Source organism: Arvicola amphibius, chromosome 4, assembly GCF_903992535.2.
Source record: "Arvicola amphibius chromosome 4, mArvAmp1.2, whole genome shotgun sequence".
In the NCBI taxonomy this organism is placed as follows: Eukaryota; Metazoa; Chordata; class Mammalia; order Rodentia; family Cricetidae; genus Arvicola; species Arvicola amphibius.
Window position 1 is genome coordinate 11,362,735 of NC_052050.1, and position 22,852 is coordinate 11,385,586.

The following is a 22,852-nucleotide window of genomic DNA, read 5'->3' on the forward strand; positions in this document are numbered from 1 at the left end:
AAGTGTCCTTATAAGCTGAGTCATCAAACACGGGTTGCTAAAGAAAGCCACATCCAATACCTAGCAGCCGGAACAAACTCGGTCCCCTCTAAAGGTTGATATCTTTCTTGATCTCCTGATAAAGTTAGCTTGTGGACTTGTCAACAGAAAGCTCTCCAGAGCCAGTTTGGCATTCTGCTCCATACTGAACTCAGAATATTAACAAAACCCTGTTGCTAAGGGACATAAAAGAATAGTTGAGTCCAAAATACTAAATTACACTAAGCTGCTGGAAGAAGCCCTGTCGGTTGCCCTGTGCAGCGTAGCTCAGCACTAGTCCTATCTTGTCTCTGACTGCTCTGCCTGGTGGCCCCTCCATTCCAACCACACAGAACTTTAGGATTTTATAGACTCTATCGCTGTTTCATTCTATCTAGGTACCAAGTGGGTCTGCTTCTCACTACCTCTTCCAATTCCCTGTTCTGCTATTTTTTGCAAGATCCTTATGGTGAATCGATTCTTTGGGTTTATCATTAAATCCCAGGTGTCGGCAGACACATCTCTTTCCCTATGAAATGTGAACTTAACTGTCTCAAGAAATAAGATGGGGAGTGATAAAAGAATACACCTGGTCTTGACCTCTGGCCTCTGTACACCCACACACTCATACTTGTACACACACACACACACACACACACACACACACACACGGGGTGGGGCATTCTTTTCTACACATTCCTCGGCACCTCTCCAAGAACCACACAGAGAACAAGATAATAAATACCCAGGGGATGAATGAATTGATGAGTGGCTACACGCATGGCAGAATGACAGAATGGCCCCATTCAATTATCTGATGACTGAATCAAACGAGACCCTGATTTCTACTGTGCTTGACACTCTCTTCTTTCCTTTTAAGCCCCAAGAGTGAGCTTCTGCTTTTACAAGAGGTATAGAAAAGGTTCCTCAATCAGTCAAAGTCTGATTCAGCATCAAGATGCTCCTGAGATCCAGCATCATCAATGGTTTTAAAACAGCATCTCTCACTGGCCAGGAACTTGACAAGTGGGCTATGACATCTGGCCAGCAAGCCCTAGATATAGACCTATCTCTCTCTCCTCCCCATCACAGGGGTTATAAGCATGTGTTATCAGGCCTGTCTCTATTACCTAAGTTCTGGGGCTCAAACTCAGGTCTTTGCAAGGCAAGCCATCTCCCCAGCCCTATTAATATTCTTCATGTGACTTTAATGGCCTCCTTCTAAAGGCCACTGGCAACAGAATAAATGATTGTGTCTGTACCCATGGCCTCTTCTACACACAGAGAACGTGAGTCAATCTAAAGAAATACATCTTTTCAGTAGTGAAGTCCTATTATTGACACTTTCAACCTCGTACGTAAGTTCTTATTCTAATAACGCCTTATAAAAGAAAACTATAAAACACTAGAGGTCAAAGCACTGTTACCAATTCACTTAATGGAGTCTAACCTTTGGGGCTAGAGAGATGGCTCAGAGGGTAAGTCACTTCTTGCCCTTGCAGGGGTCCTTAGTTCAGCACCCACATGCTGACTCACAACCACCCATAACTCTAATTCCAATGCTTTCTTCAGACACGTCATGTACCAGGCACACACATGGAGTACTCTCTCTCTCTCTCTCTCTCTCTCTCTCTCTCTCTCTCACACACACACACACACACACACACGTAGACAAAGCACTCACAAATATAAAATAAAGAAAATTGAAAACAATTTTAATAAAATAAATAAATGTAAGTCTAATGAGGCATACAGTTTTACAGGTTGTTTTCTTTGTATTTCAGGCATTTCTTTCCCGCCTGCTTATTCTGTCAATCCATTTGCTTGTCTGTCTCCCCCAGCATCTCTGATGATCTGGTTCTACAGCACCCCTAAGTGGACAGTGATGTGCTTGTGACCCTTGATGAGCACTGTAATGAATATTCGATTTAGACCTAGTCAATCAAATAGCAGCCATTCATCAAAGGATTGTTTTGAATCATACAAAATTCCATGTCAGAGCACAGACTATAAGTGGCTCAGGAATGGTAAATACAAAAACTACAAAGTCGGGTCAGTGAGAAGAATTTACTAGGTAAAAGTACCTGCCGCTAGTGTGGAACAACGGTCTGTATTCTGTCCATTATATTTTAAATAAACACTGATTGGCCAGCAGCCAGGCAGGAAGTATAGGTGGGACAACCAGACAGAAAGTAGAGGCGGGTCAATGAGAACAGGAGAATTCTGGGAAGAAGGAAGTCCTAGTCTGCAGTTGTGATCCGGCCACAGAAGAAGTAAGATATGACTGCCTCACTGAATAAGGTACCGAGCCATATGGCTAGCATAGACAAGAATAATGGGCTAATATAAGTTATAAGAGTTAATAAAAAGCTTGAGCTTTTGGGCCAATCAGTTTATAACTAATGTAGACCTCTGTGTGATTTCTTTGATACTTAAGGATGGTGGGAACCGGGCAGGACAGAAACCCTGACAAGATGCCACCATGCCTGAAGGTCTGAGTTCAATTCCTGGGATTTCCACACATTTATTTCCATGGCATTAAATAAGTACGTAAGTATAATAAACATTTTTAAAGAAACTACGATGTCTTATTAGTTCAGGGCTAGTGGCTGCTTTCACCCATATACAACTGAAGAGTGAGCAAAATTCTGGTCCGCAGAGGAAGGCAGAGGGTAGAGATGATCTCAGAGAAAGGCAGAATGAGGACTAGCAAGGTAGAGGGAGGGTACGGTGGAGGGAGAGCAGGGTGGAGGGAGCGAGTCAGAGAACATGTCAGTTAATAACTACCAGGTTCAGGGGTGCCCCTTACAACTGAACTCAATAAAATTCTCACTAATGAAAACTTTTTTACTTGATGCTAAAACAAAATACCCACAAATACACAAACACATACATTCATTAATTATCATACTCCAAAAAGGTTAGCACCCTCTCTCCCTCAGCAGGAGCCCCCATTCCACTGATGCCAATTCCCCTCCTCCACACCCTCTGATACCATAGGCAATTCCTTCACCTTCTTGTAACAGAACTCCATTTCCCCATTTTAACATACTAATGACATACAAAGAAGCTTGAACTTTTGAATTCAAGTGGATTTGGGCTGAGTATTTAGCTTTGTAGTAGAATGCTTGCCTAGAACACTGAAGGTCCTACGTTTAATCAAAAAGAGAAAAGAGGAAGGCAAGGAGGGAATTAAATGAACCAGATTCAGATGCTAGCTCTGTGTCCACTAACTGCACGGTGGAGAACAAGCTATTCAGTTGATTTCCAATTTCCTTCTTTATGAAATGGGAACGTCGTCTGCTTCCTGGGCTTTTATGAGCATGGGAGCTACCTCAGAGCTCTAAGTGCTTCGTCCAAATAAAGTGCTTGCCACAGAGCCTCACACAGCATAGACACTCACTCAGTAGTCACGATTACAGGGTTGGGTACCGTCTGCAGAAATGCTTCTGGAAAGTGCTGGAAATTATTCAGTGCCTAAGCCGATCTGCAACCCCCAGTACAGTTCTTGACAGAATCTCTAGAACAAACCCTCCCACCAACACTTGCCGGGCCTTCAGGACTTGTGGTTGCTTTACACATGGCATCATGTGCATTCCCTAACCTGAGAGAGAAAAGCCGGCAGGCGTTGCTTCTTAAGACAAAGGTCCTAACAATGCTGCTGACTCTGGATCTCACTTAGAAAACTGCACGGGTACTCAGCATGGAAGATAAGTCTGGGCTCGTCTGGGAAAAGCCTCAAACTGGTCTGTGTTGCTCTTTTTCTGTGGGTCCTCCTACATTTACCTCTCGAGACTTCTTCTAAATACACCTTCACACAATAGCCAGATGAACAACCTGCTTCTGAAGATGAAAAGGACGGATGGAGAAGATGCTCACTCTTCATATGCAGGGTTCATAAGGAACAAATGCTTGTACTAGGCTAGATTCCTCATCCTGCTTTCTTCATCATCAGGACTATGTGTGCATGGGTGTTTTGCCTGTATGTAAGCTTGCACACCATGTGCCTGCCTGATGTTGGCAGCCAGAAGAGAGTATCAGCTGCTCTGGAGTGAAGTTACAGACAGCTGAGAGCTACCATGTGGGGCTCAAAACCAAACTCAAGATCTCTAGAGGAGCAGACAGTGCTCTTCACCACCAGCTAAACCCTACCCCCAGCCTGATTCCTTGGACTCTTTCACTCCGCTCAGTGCTTTGTAATTGACTTCTCTGCTCATTCGGCCTCCCCCTTCTATTGACTGTCTTCCTTCTTAACTTTCTGCCAGGCTCTTTGGTTATTTGGTTCACCTATCCCAAGACCACCTCACACTCCACATTACAACTAATTTAAATGAAGGTTTAATCAGGTGTACTCATTGCTTGTTTCCTCCCTTCCTCCTTCCTTCCTCTTTGCTTCCTCCTTCCTTCCTTCCTTCCTTCCCATGCATTTCCTTCCAGCCTGCTTTTCACATCATTTGTTTGCCCTACCTCTGCTCTCCTCCCTGATGACCTAGTTCCACAGCACCCCTAAGTGGACAACAGTACATGTGATGGCTTTATGAGCCTTGGGCTTTGCCCTCACATCCCTACGACATTCTCGAAGTTACCCATCTGGCACCCACGCTTGCCATCAGGTGCCAATGGGACAGTAGACGGATGGATAAAGAACACTCATCCCAAAACAGAGAAATCCCTTCCCCCTGTCCCTGGCATTCACCATGTCACACACCATAACCAACCATTTCTTCCTTTACTGTCTCCTCTGATGAAGTGGCTCCTGGCTTTCTAATGTATAACCTTATTCTAATCATCCAGATTACATTACAGTGATGAAGCTCTCGTCGGTTTAAATGCATGGACACACAACCCAAAAGGCCCTCTGTTAATAGTCAAGGGTTAGAGACATGACTCAATGGCTGTATCCTTTCCTCAGATGTACAAGGTCACACAGATTCTATCCCCAGCACCACAAACAAAACTTAGTCAATACTGCAAAAGCTTGGTAACACTTGTGCCGTCCTTTTTTTTTTTTTTATTAAGGCTTACAGGCATTTTCTAAAAATAAGTTTCTAGGCTGCAGATGCTTGGACGTACTCTCATTTCCTAAACTTTGCCCCACTGAGACTTTGATCACTTGTTACAATAGCAAGGAAGCCCTCACCCGCACCCGAAAACCCTGCCCCGCATCTCTATACCCAAACTTGCCCGTGGCAACCACTGAGAATGATTCATTGGTCTCACTACTAATAAAGATGCAGTTTGGGGGAATCAATTGCAACAGCGTGTGCGCTCACACGTGTGTGTGTCCATTTGTTTTCTAATTTAACACATCCCAGTTTAGAAGTATGCAACCTCCAGAGAGGAAGACGCTTGTTTTATCTCCTCATTCTCCTGAGAAGCACACTTCAAATTCTACGATGCCAAGTTAATACCCTCCCTGGCTGACCGGCTTCCCGACCCCTCACGAACCTTATTCCATCAGTATCCTGAGGCATTCCATTCTCTACCTGACCTGCTTAGCACAGTGCAGAGCACAGTTCTGTTAACATTTGTTTGCCCGAGTCATAGGTCGAGCTATGTCCCCCAAGATTTAATATGGTGAAATCCTAACTACCGACACCTCAGAATGTGACCTAACTGGAAAACAGGGTGGTTGTATGTAATTACTTGAGATGATGTCATCCTGGAATCGGGTGGGCCCCTGCTCCAGTATGACTAGCTTCCTTATAAAAAAAAAAAAAAAAAAAAGGGACATTTTGAATACACACAGACAAGAGAGATTGCTGTTTGACTCGAAGGGCAAAGATCTAGGTGGAGAGTCTACACAGGAAGGCTTGCCAATCAACCACCAGACGCTAGGAGAGAGGCACAGATCTCCCTCCTAGTCCTCAGAAGAAGCAAAACCTACTGCCAGCTTGATTTCAAACTTCTAACTTCCAGATCCATGAAACACTAAGTAGCTGGCATTCAAGCCCATCCTCTGTGTGGTCCTTTGTCCCAGCAGCCTCAGCATACAAATGTATCTCACTAGACAACAGACTTCTAGAGGGCAGAAAGGACTCTGCCTTTGTATCCATTGAACGGTATACAAGGTGCATAGGATCAGGTTAGCTGGTTAATAATGTCTATTGTATCTAACCAAGAAAGATCTCCTTCAATTGTCACACCCCCTCAATACTGACCAGATACTTTGTCCTTGGATAGATCACATCAGAAAGACTAAAATTTGAAGACTGAGAAGATAGTTCTGTTGGTAAAATACTTTTCACACAAACTTGAGGATCAAGGTTCAATCCCCAGAACCCACATGAAAAAAGCCTGTTGTGGTGGTTCATGCCTGTAATACCAGAACTGGTGAGTCAGAGACAAGCTGATCCCTGGAGCTGCTTGGCTAGCCAGCTGAGCCAGATCAGTGAGACCCAGGCCAGCGAAAGCCATTCTCTCACAAAAAGAGGTGGAAGAATTTTTCCTAATTAAAGTTTTTCTAAGAATTATTTGATTTTTAATTATGTGTCTGTGCATGCATGTACAAGTGCATGAGTGCACATGCACAGGAGTGCAGGTGTTCAAGGAGGCCAGAGGCATCAGATTCCCTGAAGTGGGAGGGTGTAAGCCACCCAACATGGGTGCTGTGACTTGAACTAGGGCTCTTTGCAAGAGCAGCAAGTGCTCTTAACCACGAGCCCTTCTCTCCGATCCCAAGGTAGATAACTCTTGAAGAACAACATCCAAAATTGATCCACACAAATACACACGAACACACACATGCACACACACACACACATACACACACACACATGAACACATACACACATAAGCACGCACATAAAAAAACACATTGAAACTTGGGATCGGAAAACATTCTAACTCAAATATATCAAAAATCTCTCAATTCTTTCTAAAACCACTTTCATTCCAAAATTTAACCTGGAGCCTCCCCTACTTTTCCTATAAAATTAGAAAGTCATTCAAGAACAAAATTTCACTGGGAGATCACTTGGCAAGCCACCTGAAAGAAACAATATGGCCAGCAGGCCCTGTGTACCTGGCTGGGTTTTACATTCTCTGTTATTACTCAGCAAGATGAGGCAAACTAGCCCTGTGGTTTGTAAAATTCTAAATGGGAGTGGTTCATCTTAGCCCCCTTACTTACTGCCCTGACTTTAATTGAACAGAGTCAATGAAGAAAAAGACAGTGACTAAGTATGGGTTCTTGGAGAAAAAGCCCATTTTGAACCCTAGAGCAGAAGGTCACTTAAGGCTTGAAACTGAGCTAGCAAAAGAAAATAATTTATCAGTTGTAAGAAATATATTTTCCAACCTGTATTTTTAGAAGCTATACATTATTTTATATCCTCTAATGCAATGTATAGCTATATAATAATACAATTATAATTATACAGATATTATAACTTAACAACTATATGTATACAGATAACTTTCAGAAAATAGAGTTTAAGATATAAATTATGTACATGTATATACGTCTGTCTTGAGAAAATAAGTCTAGTAAAACAAACGATCTCCTGGAACTCCACTCTCAAGTGAGAATTCTGAAGTATCGTGTACGATTTTCCTCCTCTTTCAAATGAGTCTAGAAAAGAGCGAGGCACAAAGAAATTGAAAGGGCAGGCTGGCATGTGAGTAGGTTATAAAAAATGAAAATTACACTGCAACCGTGCTCTGGAAAATATTCCCTGACCCAGCTAGACGTTGATTATTGAACCAACAGCTTGCTTATATAATTACAGTGTGCCTATAAACCTGGTTGATACGATATACTTGTTTAACTATTAACCGCCAGACTTCCTGGAGTTTCCACAATCCAAAAGCACAGCTCAAACGCATGATATAGGCTACATTCCACTTACAAACAGTACTGGGTTTCTCTTGGTATGAAAAGGAAGTACTTCAACAAGACAAGTGAGGTTTTTTTACCCAGTATTTTCCTGGCCATGTCCTTTTTTTCCTTTTTCCTTTTTCCTTTTGCCTTTTTTATTCTTCTGAAGAATTGTCCTGTATATCCCAGCATTTGATTTCTGCCACTGGTATTAGAAGTCAAGATTCCTTCCCACCTCTACTTTGGATTTGTGACTCAAATCCTCATCAACCCCAAAGATCACATGAATATTTCCACATCAATTATGAAGACTTTCCTGGTCTCCTTGCTATCCACAAGGCTCCCCAGCTCTAGACAAATCCAACTCTAAACACTGTTATCTCCTCCTACATGAGAATGCCTTTAAGGACTGAAAGGGAAAGACGAATGAAACGAACCTGATTATAGAGGGATGATGACAGACAGCAAAGCCCCCCACACACAGACAGGCACTCAGGAAGCACCTGTGAAACGAATGGGTGCCGAGCATGGCACAGAGCATATGATATGCATAACCTTGTTCAGTCGTCCCAATTGCACCATGATTTCGTGTAGGTCTCTCCCCTGAGAAGGGGAGAACTCTCAAGCTAGGGGTTTAAATAAGTTTTTGCAAGGTTTTCTAGCGAAATAATAAGAATAGAGTCAAGTGTATTTACTCTACGTGCACCCTGTACAGTATTTTTTTAAAAGATTTGTTTAGTTGTTTGGTTGTTTATTCTTGCCTGCATGTACGCAGACAGCAGACAGCATGAGACACACTGGAACTGGAGGTAGAAATAATGAGCCACCATGTGTGTGTTGGGAACCAAACCCAGGTCCTCCACAAGAGAAGCAAGGGTTCTGAACTGCTAAGCCATCTCCCCAGCATCACGCTCGGCTGCCCACATCTCTCCTGGCAGCACAACCTCTTAAACATAACCACGTTTCAAAACTTGGTATATCGAATTGGTCCAAACAAATCCATTACCTGAGTCTCCTCTTTAAATGTCCAGAGTCTATGGGATTGATCTGGGTTTGGTCTTATTTATCAAATGGCAAAGTAGGTATGGAGTACAGATAGAAGGGTAAATTAAAGAGGAAGTCTACACCAGGTGGTGGTGGCACACTCCCTCAGTCCCAGCATCAGGAGGCAGAGGTAGATGGATCTCTGTGAGTTTCAGGACAGCCTGGTTTAAAAAGCAAGTTCCAGGACAGCCAGAGCTGTTACACAGAGAAACTCTGTTTCAAAAAGAAGGCAACAACAACAACAAAAAAAAAGGAAGTCTTCAATGCACCGTTTTCAAGCACCTCCAGGAAAGCTGTTTCTGTAAATTCGCTGGGTTTATGAACCTACTCCCAATAGCTCTTTAGAGGCTATCCTTGCTCTTATTCCTAACCTGTGTCATCTCATTTGTGCTTAGAGGGGAAAGAAGAAAGGAGAATAAATGGCCAGTTCTTTTGTGTCCACAGTTTAAAAGATAGGGGAAAGCTTTGCTTTGGTTGGAAAAAAAGGACAAGAAGACAAGAAAGAAAGCACTGATTTGAAAGGAAATTCTTAGCTGAACACAGTAAAACACATCTGCCATCCCAACACTCAAGGGGTGCATGCAGGAGGCTCACCCTGAGTTCAATGCTAGCCTCCGCTACATAGCTAGTTCAAAACTAGCTTAGGCTATATAGGGAGAGTTTTTCTCAAATAATGAATTGAACAAAAAATATTCATTCCCAACTTCTTAAGGGAATTAAAAATATTCATTCCCAACCCCTTAAGTAAATAAAAAATAAATATCCATTCCCAACTCCTTCTAGTTCCTTGAGTACACAAACGTCATTTCACACATACAAGAAGAAAGCAGTGGAGATATGGATTCATGCATAATTTCAAGGAAATTGCACTTGATATATTTACATAGAAATAACCAGGAAGAAAGGGACTAGCCAAGCCAAAAGGGTTGGCTGTGTTCTGGTTCGAAGCAGTATCTTTTAGACATGTAAGGGCACACACAAGGCTTGAGTCTACTCAGTTTCTCCATAGTACGGACTTTAATCAGTGAACAGAACCATTTGTCGCCAATGTTTGAGCATCAGCTTCCAGGAGACACTCATCAATATCTGTCACCAGATCATTGCAATCGGCCTCCTTCAAGCACAAATGGAAATGTGTGCTTGGAACTCAACCTAAAGAGTCACAGTGACTCAGACTCAGCAACCTACGTGCAGCAGACACTTAAAGGGACATGTCAAAAGGAACTTACAAAAAGCTAGACACAGGTCACCCCTCGTAATTACCATGCTGGGCCCAGGCATGCCCACATCTCTCTGAGTTCCTATGGACTCTGATCAGTTTTATCTATCTGCAGCCATTTCTTTTGTGCAAAGGGTTTCATAAATGTATCTTGGAGGAGCAGCTCAAGTGGAATAGACTTGAGCTGAAGTTCTAGACTCAGGGTTAACTTTGACTAAAACCCCTGCTCTGCCACTGTCAGTCTGACATCTAAGTTCTTAAGCTCTGTGGCCTCAGTTTGCCCATCTACAAAATGGGGTATTACCTCACTGAGCAAGAGGAACAGTTGATGTAATTCACAGGCATCATGAAGTCCAGTGTCTGAAACAAAAAGAACTCCAAACAGCGCCCCCTTATGGGCTCCTGGGAACTAGCATCTTTGCTGTGTATCTCTTAATCAACCCTAGGTTAACAAACCTGACCTCATCCCAAACGCCTCTGTCCTCCGGTGTTCTTAACTTTTGGAACCTTTATGACAACTGTCCTTCTGTATACATAGTACATATGACTTGAGTAGCTCAGTAAGCAAGGGACACTCACAAGACAACCAAGAAGATGCTATTAAACAAGCCACTGGGAAGGGAAAACATGAGAAAACATCCCAGCATTTTCAGGGGAACCAGAAGCCTCTCTGGGTCACATGAAAAATGTTCTAGCATGGAAGAAGACTTCCATCTCCACACAAAGGAATCGATACAGCCTCTGAGCCAGTTCATGATGGAAGTCATCAAAGTCAGGCAATGGTGATAGCATGCGGGTGACTTTAAATAGACTTTCTAAACAACACATGGGATCAGGAATGAGAGGATGGAGACATGGGGAGCAAAGAAATACAAAGCCAACAGGAAGCACGCAAGGAAGGGGAAAGGGGCCCTTGTGGGCTAAATGAGAGGAGTGACTAGCTTGGACAGAACCAGGCAATGAGCTAAATTCTCACAGCTAGGAAAAATGTTACTCAGACATTGCCTGTGGCTTGGGCCTAAGAGGTGGCCAGAGGAACGCAGACCCGTGGTGATCCAGGTAAATAAGGTCCCATTAGAGTCAAAGAGGAACACAGTCTGGGAGCCCTGTGAGTGATATTTCATTTATATTCTTTATAAATAAAGCTTGCCTGAGGTTCAGAGAGTAAAACAGTCACACTGGTCAGCCTTACTGACCAGACAGTGGTGGCACACACCTTTAATCCCAGCAGTCACATTAGTTTGCCACAGAAACCGGCAGTAGTGGTACATGCCTTTAATCCCAGCCCTAGAGAGGAATATAAGATGGGAGGAGACAGCTCTCAGACACAGTCTCATTCTAAGATTCCTGGAGGCAGGATCGCCATTTCAGGCTGAGGTAGAGGTAAGAGCCAGTGGCTGGCTGTTTTGCTCTTCTGACCTTCAGGTTGAGCCCCAATTTCTGTCTCTGGGTCTCTATTAATGGTGCTACAGCACTGTCATCACAAGACCCCACTGACCCCACTCCTCAGCTGAGTCAAGTCAGAGCAACTTTTTCAGAAAAGGACAAACGGTAAATATTTTCTACTTCGTGGGACACGGAATCTCTGTTAGAACTACCCAATCGCAATATTGTAGAGCAAACACCAACCACAGAAACTAAGCAACCACAGCTGTGTTACAATATAACCTTACTTGTGGACACTGAATTTGAATGTTACCTGTCTTTCACATGGAATGAAATATCATTTTCTGGTGACTTGCAATTGTTGAAAACTAAAATATAGTAAAAACAATTATCTCTTCTCCTCCTTAATTATGTTGGTTTATTATTTGTCTATTTATTTATTTTGGAAAAGCTGTTTCCCATAGCCAGGGCTAGTCTCAAAGTTGCTACGAATCTGAGAGTGACCTTGACCTTCTGATCCACCTGCCTCAAAGTCCTAAACGTAGCAATTACAGGTGTTTCCACCACTCCCACTTTATGCAGTACTGGGGATAGAACTCAGGACTTCGTGCATGCTAAGCAAGCACTCTTCCAAGTGAGCTTCCTCTCCAGTCCAGGAAGCATTACCTGCATTGTTCCAGCCCAAGGTAAGGTAATTACAGTTGAAAGAAATGTGTTACACATTTCAAAATGACTAGACAAGCAGAGAAAGGTCCTTCGTACACAGAAATGGAGAGAAAGAAAGGACAATGACCTGAATTTGATCACCACTCATTGTACATATTTATCGAATTATTGTACTATGCCCTAAACGTTAGGTGTCAACCTAAAAACAATTTAAGTTGGAGTTGGGATATAGCTCCACAAGGCAGGTGTGTCATGCACAAGACCCCGGGTTAGGTCCTTGGCACCACCAAAAATGAGCAGGGCATCTAATTTAGCTCATAGAATTTGGCTCAGGGGGCTCTTGTTTTCTGGCTGCTAGTTACAAACCTGGGAAATGGGGTGAAACAGGCCTGGTTTTGCCTCCTGCCTCCTCCACTTCCCTTCAGTCCATGGGGGAAAAACACAAGTCAATTTATGCATTTGTAAATTAAGGATACTAAGAGTCGTCCATAGGGTTTAAGTGATACTTTTACAAACTTATGCATGAAAAGTAACTATAGCAAACAGTGACAACCCTGGCAGGGGAGTAGAGATGCAGGGTGACAGTGTTTGGGGATGATGTGATGCAGGGATTCACATCTAAGACTGAGCCCATGGGGCTGACCGAGGTAGGATGTTCATACTAAAAAGCAAAATAAATGACAGGGGACCTCACAAACGCCTATTTCATTCATGCCCGACTCAGAGCACAGTCAACAGAGTAACAAAAAATTGTGACCGACTTCCCTGAGTCTCCTCTTCAGAATGCAGAGAGTGGACTTGCTGTCTACACATCCAACTACCTAGACAAGTTTAGGGAGAGACAGTCGTCTGAGGAAAGAAAACCCAGGAAGGCAGCGGTGGCCAATGGCAGCAGAGGTAGTCAAGGAGGAAGTGAGGAATCACACACAGTACTGGGCAGTTATGCTGGCAGATCTGCTTTATTAGAGGGCAGCCCTACTGTTAACATTTTCTCAATTGCCTCTGATAACCCTTCGAGACTCCACAGACTTAGAAACCGAAAGCGGCAAGGGACATGGAGACATTCTCTTCCGTCCTACCAACTGTGCTCCTCTGAGCGGCTCATCCTGGGGTCACATACTAAGCACCTCCTCTACCACTGAGCAACATCCTCAGCATATTATTTTCCCTTTTGGTTTGTTTGTGTGTGCTTGCACATGCATGTGTTGTGTGTGTGTGTGCACTATACACGTGTGAGACACATCTGTAAAGTGTGCAGGTAGCTACACCTATGCACACACCAGAGTAGGAGAGCAAGTATATGGGCAGGGAGGTGTATCATTGCCCTTTACCTTATTTATTACCTAGAGACAAGGTCTCTCGCTGGACCAGGAGGCAGCCATTTCAGCTCTGCTGGCTGGCCACAGAGCTCTGGAATTCACCTGTCTCCGCCCACCAATACTAGGGATGAGGGCGCATCTAATCCTGTGGGTGCTGAGGATTTGAAGTTAAGTCCTCATGATTGCAGAATAAGCACTCTTCACTAAGGCACAACCTCCCCAGCCACTCTGCATATTATTAAAACAAAAGGGTAGTAAAGGGCCGTGCACCTTTAAGTCTCTTTAGAGGGCAATGTAGGAGGAAGGACACTTCTTCAGTCACTGCTTCTATGCTATTTTTTTGCAACTTCCAAATGATCAAGCAAAGAGATAATGAGACGTTGAATGCAAACAAGGAAAAGTAAAGGCAACAGTATTTATAGTTTAATTACCTCGAACCTTTTAGGGGGAAAATGGCAACTATCCTTACTGATGAAAAATAATGTCCGAATATATTTAATTACACCGATTATCAATTATTGATAAACACGACAGAACAGTGAAGGAGTTACAGAAGCGAAGACATATGTGAAGTTCATCTGCCCAGCAAGATCTTTCAAAGGAGATGGTCCATAAAAGGCAAACAGTAATTATAGAGCTTACAACTCATAGCTGTACTCTGCAGGCAACTGGCAATCAGACGGACAGCATTTGCAAAATATCTTTTGGCAGAGGATTGGAAAAAAATCCTGCCACCATGATTCATGGATCACCATTTCTTGGGCAAAGAATAATAAGTGCTGATGATTGTATCATCAGCCTCACAACACCCCCCCGCCCCCCACTCAGCCTGCTCCCCACAAAGCAAACAAAATGAAAAATGTCAAATACACTGAATTCTGAGGGGAGGGAGAGGAGTATAAACATGGATTATCAGTGCTGGTGTGTATAGATCAGCGGGAAGAACTCTGGGAGAAGAATCAAGAGAGTCGCATTTATCTGTGGCTATGGTGTCTGCAGCAATGCATTGATCCTAAGGCCTCAAGTCTGCTCATTTGCAGAGACAAGCCTGTGCTGGAAACACCTTTCTTATTCCGAAAGCTCAGCAGGAGGTTCCAGAATGCAGAAGTAGGCAGGGTTGCGATGGGGAAGCTAAGCTAAGACTACATCACACCTGCCCGGGCACAAAACTTGGGCGATCAACAAATTAACTGCAGTCTTAATTGTTTTAACGAAGTAAATTTAAATCAACTGTTCCTTGGGATTAGCCCTGTAATTAAAACTTCAACAATTCATTATTTTATATCAATGTCCACAAAACAGCCAGGTGCTACGCAAAAATTACTTACAAAACTAAAGAAAAAACTAATTTTCTTTGTAGAGGTAATTAAAACTCCAGACACACCCAGAAACAGGTCATTCCCAGTCTGGAATTCAAAGCAGATCATTATAATTTTCTCATTATTTCTAAGTGAGTCTGGACAGCTATAGACCATGTAAACAAAATGTGTTTACATTATAAAATATGGGAAATGTACACAAGACATTTTGGTCAAAATAAAATTAGAACTCATCAAGGGATAAAAGCCATTTAGATGCATAGAACCGAACTCCCAACCCATAATTACCTAACCTCTACAGTCTTGAGATTTCCTGGCGTAACTTAAAAAAATAATTTTATCTTTATGTGAAGATTTTAAAGATACATTTTATGAGGGGGAAGAAAACAAATGAAACAGGGATTGTCAAGAGAAATGAACATTCCTAACTTATTTAAAAATGTATGAGTAGGAATCAAATATAAATATCTTTTATCAAATAGGCAAAGGTTTTCTTTTTCAGACTAAACTCAAAAGGAAGAAAAGTATGATCTCTCTGGAGAGTTACACATTTGGCAGAATTTACTATAATTCTTGAAAAGAAAATGCCAGAGGCTCTCAAATATCATTGGAGAATTGAGAGAATTCAGATTCTGTATAGACTGTCTTAGCCACATATCCATGCCCTTTGACCCATGACTTCTAATTCTAGGAATGATCCTAAAGAAATAACTGGACACGTGGGTATATCAACCACATAGTAGGGCAGGTCCCATGTCCAAAAGTAGTTGGCTAGCACAAAATGAACACCATATTGTGTGTGTGTGTGTGTGTGTGTGTGGTGTGTATACAAACTTCCTTTTTGTTGTTGTTATAGTCGTTTTGGCATTTTTGTTTTATTGATCTTTTTGCAGTTTGTCTGTGTTGACTTTGTTTTGTTTCTATTATTGATTTTAGAGAGAGAGAGAGAGAAGCATAAATTTGGTTGGGGAGGGCGGTGGGGAGAACCTGGAAGGAGTTCCGGGAGGGAAAAGAATATGATCAAAATATATTGTATGGAAATATTTTTAAAGCAAAGGTTTTTTTAAAAAGAGAGAAAGAAACAAACAAACAATTGGGTTAATGTGGATAATCTATGTACAAGGGATTCCTTGCAACGTTGTTTATAACTGCACATAAAACTATATGGAAGTCCATGGAAGACTGAGTACACGGCTGTGCTCTCACAAGTTAACATATAAAACTGTAACAAAGAATGAGGGTACTGTGTGTGTGCTAATGTGTGTGCTAATGTGTGTGCTAATGTGGGAAGACGGCCAAGAGGCATGGGAGAGTTTAAGGAGAATATTCCATACAGTAAAATAACACATTTAAGGCTATGTATACAAAGACAGTCATCACAAGTGCACAGTAATTATCTCTGGGTAGTTTAAGGTGAAGTGTGTGTGTGTGTATAATTTTTGAGTGAGACAGAGCCATTCTATGCAGTCCTAGCTGGCCTAGAACTCATTATATTGACCAGGACGTTCTTGAAATAAAAGAGATCCACCTGCTTCTGCCTCCCTACTTCCAAGAATGAAGCCATACAGCTGGCTCAAGTTATATATTCTTATCATAACTTTCTCTTTGGTTTAAAATTTTCAATGAATAGTGACCATTTATTTAATAATGATAATAAAAGCCTAGTTTTTTATATATATAAAGAAAACATTGGGGGATAAGGGAGATGTAGACATTCACACTCTACAGTTGACTTCCTGGAATTTAGTCTCTTGGCATTGTATGCCTGGGAACATGTAGCAATATGCATGATACTGAAGTAAGCAAGCACTGAAATTCTATTTAAGCAGATATAAAGGAATTGGATATTGGAAATAGAGAAATACATTGACTCAGACACAGTTCACAGCATATTGGTAAGCAAAATAAAAAGAAGACAAATGGACACTAGCAGTACACATATTATATATGTGCTATATATATGTATATATATGTGTGTGTGCACATATATATGTATACATATATATAATATGTGTACCATTGAAAGAGTATCTATCATAATGTATTCTGCAGTAATTAGTCATTTTTGTTTCCTTTTCTATTGAATATTCCTATAATAAAAAAGTACTATTTATGTACATTTTAAAGTTTTAAAAATACTCCTTGCAGATTTTTTAGATTTTAACAGATGGGGGAGATTGTTTAAAGATGGTATTAATCTGTGAAAAACAAAAGAATGAGAATCCCAACCCTTTTACCTAGGAGGAGCTGCATTACCAACACAGACAGACACACACAGACAGACAGACAGACAGACAGACACACACACACACACACACACCATTTAGCTAACATGCATTGTGTTAGAAAGAACCAAAGGCGAGATCAACACAAAGACAGCAGGAGGCCCAAGGTGCCTATTCTGACTGGGTGTCCTGAGAATGACGAAGTTATAAAACACACTGGCTCAGGTTACAGGTTCAGCATGACAAGTGCGTCTGATACGACCCAACAAAGGCATGTGTGCGCTGAATGAGAAATTTACACATCTGGTTCCCCGGGATGGAGTAAATTACAGAAACAGAGATTAACTCAGTAGGGCTGAAAACTTCGCGGCTACATCCCTATTCCCTTCCCAAGTGTGCCTTGTAAGCATTTCTTACATGACTTACTTATGACTGCATCCCACTAAAATAAGCTCATATTGTTTTTTCAAGGTGAATAGGAAAAGAAGTGAGGAAGACTGGCTCCTAAAAGGGTCAAATATAGATTTTCAGGTAAACCAGGAGATGCTAGGGCTCCCTTCCTCCCTCCCTCCCTTCCTCCCTCCCTCCCTCCCTCTTTCCCTCCCTCAGAAGGCCATTCTGGCTGATGACAATAGCTTTCTCGCCCGGCTAGTGTAGATGACACATTTTTCCTGTGACTTGCCTTCCTGTAATGTGCAGGAATTCCTGCGCTCTCTGGTACCCTTCCTGTTAACTTACATTTCAGATTTCCTCAAAAGGCACACTGCTGCTTTAATATTTGAAAAATGTCAGCTCAACCCCAGACGGCTAAGACAAACAAGCTGAGAAACACACCACCTAAACTCACAACTGTGGAAAACAGAATCTCTTTTGAAGAAAATTCTTTCTCGGAATCTCACTGTTGGGAAGGCTAGGGAGAAGGCGCCCAGTCCTTCCAGCTCCTGGGCAGTCTGTAATTCTTTGCCTCTGTTATGCCTTAAATTAGAGGTCTGTAAAACTGAATTATAGTGATCTAAAAAGTTCATAAAGGTTCGGGAATTGAACATGTTGTTAAATTCTTCAATACTGTGAGATTGTGCCCACCTCTCACTTTTCCTCCCATTTCATTTGGCTAAAGTATTAGAAAGAAGCCTGAAACCAAGAAGAAGAAGAAGGGGGGAAAAAGAGTGCTTTTGGCCATTTCAGAGAGCCTGGCTGTGCTAGGCCAAGTCCACATAAAAAGTCCAGGCCAAGACTCCTTAGCCATTTCTAAAATGATTGCCCACATCTTTCCACCAATAATTTTCCTTTTGGACAAAAACCTCGTGTTCATACCAGATATAGTTTGCAAGCAGGATTCCGTGGAGAGCATTCATCTGCATAAATGGAAACTGACTCAAAGGACAACCAATCCTGGATCTATGATCAAGAGGAAAGTGCCACACAAGTACCCCTGTTACCTCCCAAATTTCAAAAAAAAATAATGACCTGCCAAGAAAGACCAAAAACTGTGCAGAGAAGAAGTTAATTTAGAACCCAAGGTCCAGGGCAAGAGGAGAGGATTGCAGTACGTCTAAACTTCAGGCACAACTTCCTGACAACTCAGCAAGTGAAAGAATCATTATAGCCTCTAAACTCTGGGAGCTCCATTTCTCCTCAATAGCCAGGCTTTTGAACTTTTTATGACATCTTCGTTTACTTCTTCTGAGTGTGTATGGCCTGTGCATGGTGCACATGGGCACGTCAGAGGACAACTGGGAGGCGGTTCCTTCCACCATTGGGTTTGGAGGGGGAAATGAAGATAGCCAGGCTGGGCAGCAGGCACCTGCACCCACCGAGTCATCTTGCTGGCCCCATCTATGCTGCTATTGTGTGCCACGAAAATTTCCTCACATTCTTGCTATCTCAAACCAGATGGTAATTCTTGAAGAAAAAGGCTTCATTTTAAGTATTCTCGTGCATCCCAAAATTCTATGCACATACACATACATGCAAATCGACATGTGCATGTGTGTATATATATATGTATGTGTGTATACAGACATAAGCATGTATATCATACATACGTATTTTAAGCTGAACTGAATGTGTCTATGTTTACCAAATCTAAAGTAACTAGAAGCCATCTCCTTAGTTTGTTAGACCATGGACTGACTCTTGTAAATTTATTTCTCTGTTCAGTTAATTACAAGATTTTGAGTTTTCCCTGGTTAAGCAATATCCACACCTTAAAAAAATGCCCATTTCTAGGTTCATAGGCACACTTCTGAAATAGTTCAAACACTTCATTCTCCCTTAACATTAAACACAAAACAACAACCAACAGCAACCATAAGCAATCTTACTTTAAACTCTGAAGAACATCCCTTTCTTCTTGGGATCAGACACGTACATTCATCAGGTAGAATTAAATCATATCACAGCTCCAGAAAAAAAAAAAAGTGTGGCAAAAAGCTTATTGGATACTTTCATGTCACCAGATCTTACTCCAGTGGTGCCCCCCAGCTAGTCTAGCTCCCCAGCAGCTCGTACACCTCTTCATTTTGGGGTGTTTTCAGATGCCATCTGATTTCTCTATGGTGAGGAAGATTGCTCCCAAAACAGGTCATTAAAAGTCTCACAGGCACCTAAGCACCCTTCGGCTCTGACGTCGAGCCAGGACTTTTTTTTTTTTTTTAATTTACCTCCACAGAACATCATCAGCAAATCTGCAAAAGACAACCTTACAAATTTTTTTTAATTAAGTAAATTTGAAAAAGAAAAAAAAAAAAAAAGGCAGCCACAGCCCTGAACTTCTGACCTATTAATCCCTGCAGCTACACACTTACAGGAATCCATTGCAGTTGTCAGTGAGCCGGTAAAGGTCGTCCTACGTTGATGCAAGGCTTAGAAATACGGCTACCCCCTAAAGCCCTCCCTCCCTCAGGTGCAAAAGCATCTCCAAATGGCCAAACATATTTAGGTTTTCACCATGGCAAACGACTGGCAAAAGTGTAAAAACCTCCGGAGAGCAAGGCTTGGCGGCTTTACTTATTTTTTTTTAATACTACACTGCTCTCCACACTTCACCTTTACGTCTCTTCAAAATCAAAAGTCGCCTATTGTCCAAAGCGAAATTAATACAAATTTAGCTGAACTCTGGCACCACCGTGGCTCATTCCCCCAAAGAATACAAGATCACGTTAACTTCCTAGTAGTTGAAGTCGGGTTTTACCTTTCATCTTCACCTCGAGACTTTTCGAAAGTTTGGATTCCTGTTGCACACAAAATTACTTAGAATGTGCGTGCATACTAAAGAAATGTACTATTATATAAAGCATTGCACATTTAGACGCTACCAACCTGCTATCTCTCTCCTGACTGTGCAAAAGGCAAAAAGGCTCAGTAATCCCAGCAAAAGAATGCAAATAATGTCAATGCACAGCTGAACTGCAAGCCCTGCCTTACAGGAACTCTCTGTGTCTGCAAAAAAAGACACACACTAAACAGGAAATGCAACTGAGCTGTGGAAAACCTCAAACTTAAAAATGCAATCGCCGGGCGAAAATTGCATCCATGCATTCATGAATGCATGCATAAGCCTTTGCATTTTTTTTTGCAACTAATGCAAACAGGCTCTTACCTTTCGACTGAGACATTTTCCCCTTTCCTTTGATGGGGGAGGGGAGCACAAAAGACTTTGCCTTGCTTCTCTTCTGTAGCTAGTTTTGCAACAAAGATGCAAGCTGCAGGCGTGCAATCTTCATGCAAGTGGAGTTTCTCTTGACCGATGCAGCAGATGGACTTTCAGGGAGTCAAGATGGAATTGCACACCTTGCAAAACAGTCTGGAAAGTGATTTTTCTCCTAGTTGCAACGTTAGGGAAGGCTGTGCTACAGCTACATGATGGGCCAGGGCTGGCAGCTAAAAGCTCCAAACTTGGAACTGAGTATCTTAGTGCGCAGACGTCCTTCCTGCGAAGGGCGCGAGGCCCGCTGGGTAATGTAGTTTGCCTGTAGAGTCCACGGGTCTCTAATTTAAGGAAACTTGCTCCGGTCGGTGACTGAGAGAGGTGACTGACTGAGCGCGACCGAGATCTTACTCAGATAAACAAATCGGACACACACTCTTCAGTAAGTGAAGGGTGATTGACGGCCAGGTCCATGAAAGAAGGCGTTTTGTTCTCAAAAAGCCCCTGAATCAACAACTTAGAGAACACAGGGGTGGTTAAGGCGCCTTTGTCACCCCTAGACTAAGGTCTAATTGGGGGTTCAACGCGTTGATTTCTTTCTTTTCCTGCTCAATATCTTTGTACTGTTCTGCCTGTAGACAGTTCGGCCTGACACCTCATTTCACAACAAACATTTGTCTTGAATGGGAACTCCCGTGGCGATCTGACCCCTCAGAGAAGATACAAAGTTTTATTTGGGAAGACAAGATCCCGGTCAGTTCTTTTCAAGAAAGCTGAAATTCAGTGCTGAATAGGGCTGAGGGAGAGAAATTTGGAAAATTCTCATTTCTTACAGGGTTTGAAAGGAAATCTTGTTTCTTATATATCAAAGCCAATTTTAGTCAAAATAAAGATAATTTGAAATTTCTTTTCTCGCCCGAGGCAGGTGGGGATGAAGGGGAAAGTCCCTGGCCTTAAGAAGAAAGGGTGGGTGGTGGGTAACAGTACTCTTAGGTGAATAAAGTCGAATATCTAGAATGTTTTCGATACCATCAAGAGATGTTTGTTGGGAGCCCAAAGTGTGCCAGACATCTTCCCAGGGCTTGGGATTTTCCCCTTTATCCTGCTGTGCTCAAGGCTAGAGGGTGGCTTGTATCGCGGTTGGGGGGGGGGGGGGGTAAAAGCATCTCCCCTTTAAGGAAGTCAGAGATGCAAGCAATCCCCGAAAGGGGTGGAGAATTGTCAGGGTGTGTGGGCCGGGAGCTCCAGCTTACAGTTGTACCAATTAGACCACCTTCAGGAATGTTCCTTTAAGGCAAATAGAGAAGGAATGAGGGTTTCGGGCTGCTGGTCTGCAAACAAACCGTTGTGGGGAGAATGAGGGCCAACTGTCCATTCCTGGGTCACTGAGGGTACCATGCTGCCTTGTGAACGAGAGTGGTGCTCAGAATTAACCTGGTGTGGGCGTTCTACCCGGATTTAACTGTTTAGACTTTAATTGAAAACATAGAGGAGGAGGTGGAGGGTTTTGAAAAGGGGAACTTAACCAAAGCATTGTTTTAAGAATGTAAATTTACCCTCAGAGATCTAGGTGGGGTTGGACTTGGGAGAGGCCAGAGGTAGTTCCGGTCGTTTGTGGAAAGCCACGAGAGTCGCTTTGGAAGACGATTCATCCCTGATGGCTGCTAATAAAAATTTCTGGAATTGCATTAAGAATTCTAGGAAGCCAGGACCATCTGAGTAATGCAATGCGTGGATCAGAAGGAAGGCCACCACGTGGTAGCTGCAAATCAACTCTTCTCTCTCCCTGAAGCGCTGGAGATTGGATCTAGGGCCTCAGGCATTCCAGGCATGCGCTCTATCACTGAGCTGTATCCACAACCCCCCTCCCCTTTAAAAAAAAAAAAAAATTTATTTTGAGGCAAGATCTAGCTGATCCAGGTTGGCCTTTGATCCCAGTCCCTAACACAGACAGGGTCTGAATTTGTGACCCTCCTGCCTCTGCCCACCCCCAACACAAGTTAGCAAATCGGCTCTTAAGGCAAATATGCTGAATGGGATGGGGGTGGGGGTGGGGCGGGGAAGGGGGAGGCTTGCACTAGTCACTTCCAGTGATGTCCCTTACTGACATTTTTTTCCCCTTGAGATCTTGCCTTGTCTGACTGGTTTGGAACTCAGTGTGTAGAGTTTGCAGTAATTCTCCTGCCTC

At 42.6% G+C, this 22,852-nt stretch overlaps 1 protein-coding gene across 2 annotated transcripts in view; it reads right to left on the reverse strand.

The window, feature by feature from the left end:
• Nucleotides 1-20,899, reverse strand: part of Map2k6 (mitogen-activated protein kinase kinase 6) — a 124,520-nt gene extending 103,621 nt beyond the window's left edge. Inside the window, exon 1 of one of the 2 annotated variants that reach the window (XM_038326352.1) lies at nucleotides 20,617-20,899. In XM_038326352.1, the coding sequence (XP_038182280.1) occupies nucleotides 20,617-20,632 (16 nt within the window). In that variant the 5' untranslated portion in view covers nucleotides 20,633-20,899. Of the gene's footprint in view, nucleotides 1-20,208; nucleotides 20,241-20,616 lie in introns of those variants that run through there. The other variant, XM_038326353.1, reaches the window with a different exon arrangement.
• Nucleotides 20,900-22,852: the final 1,953 nt, after the last annotated feature.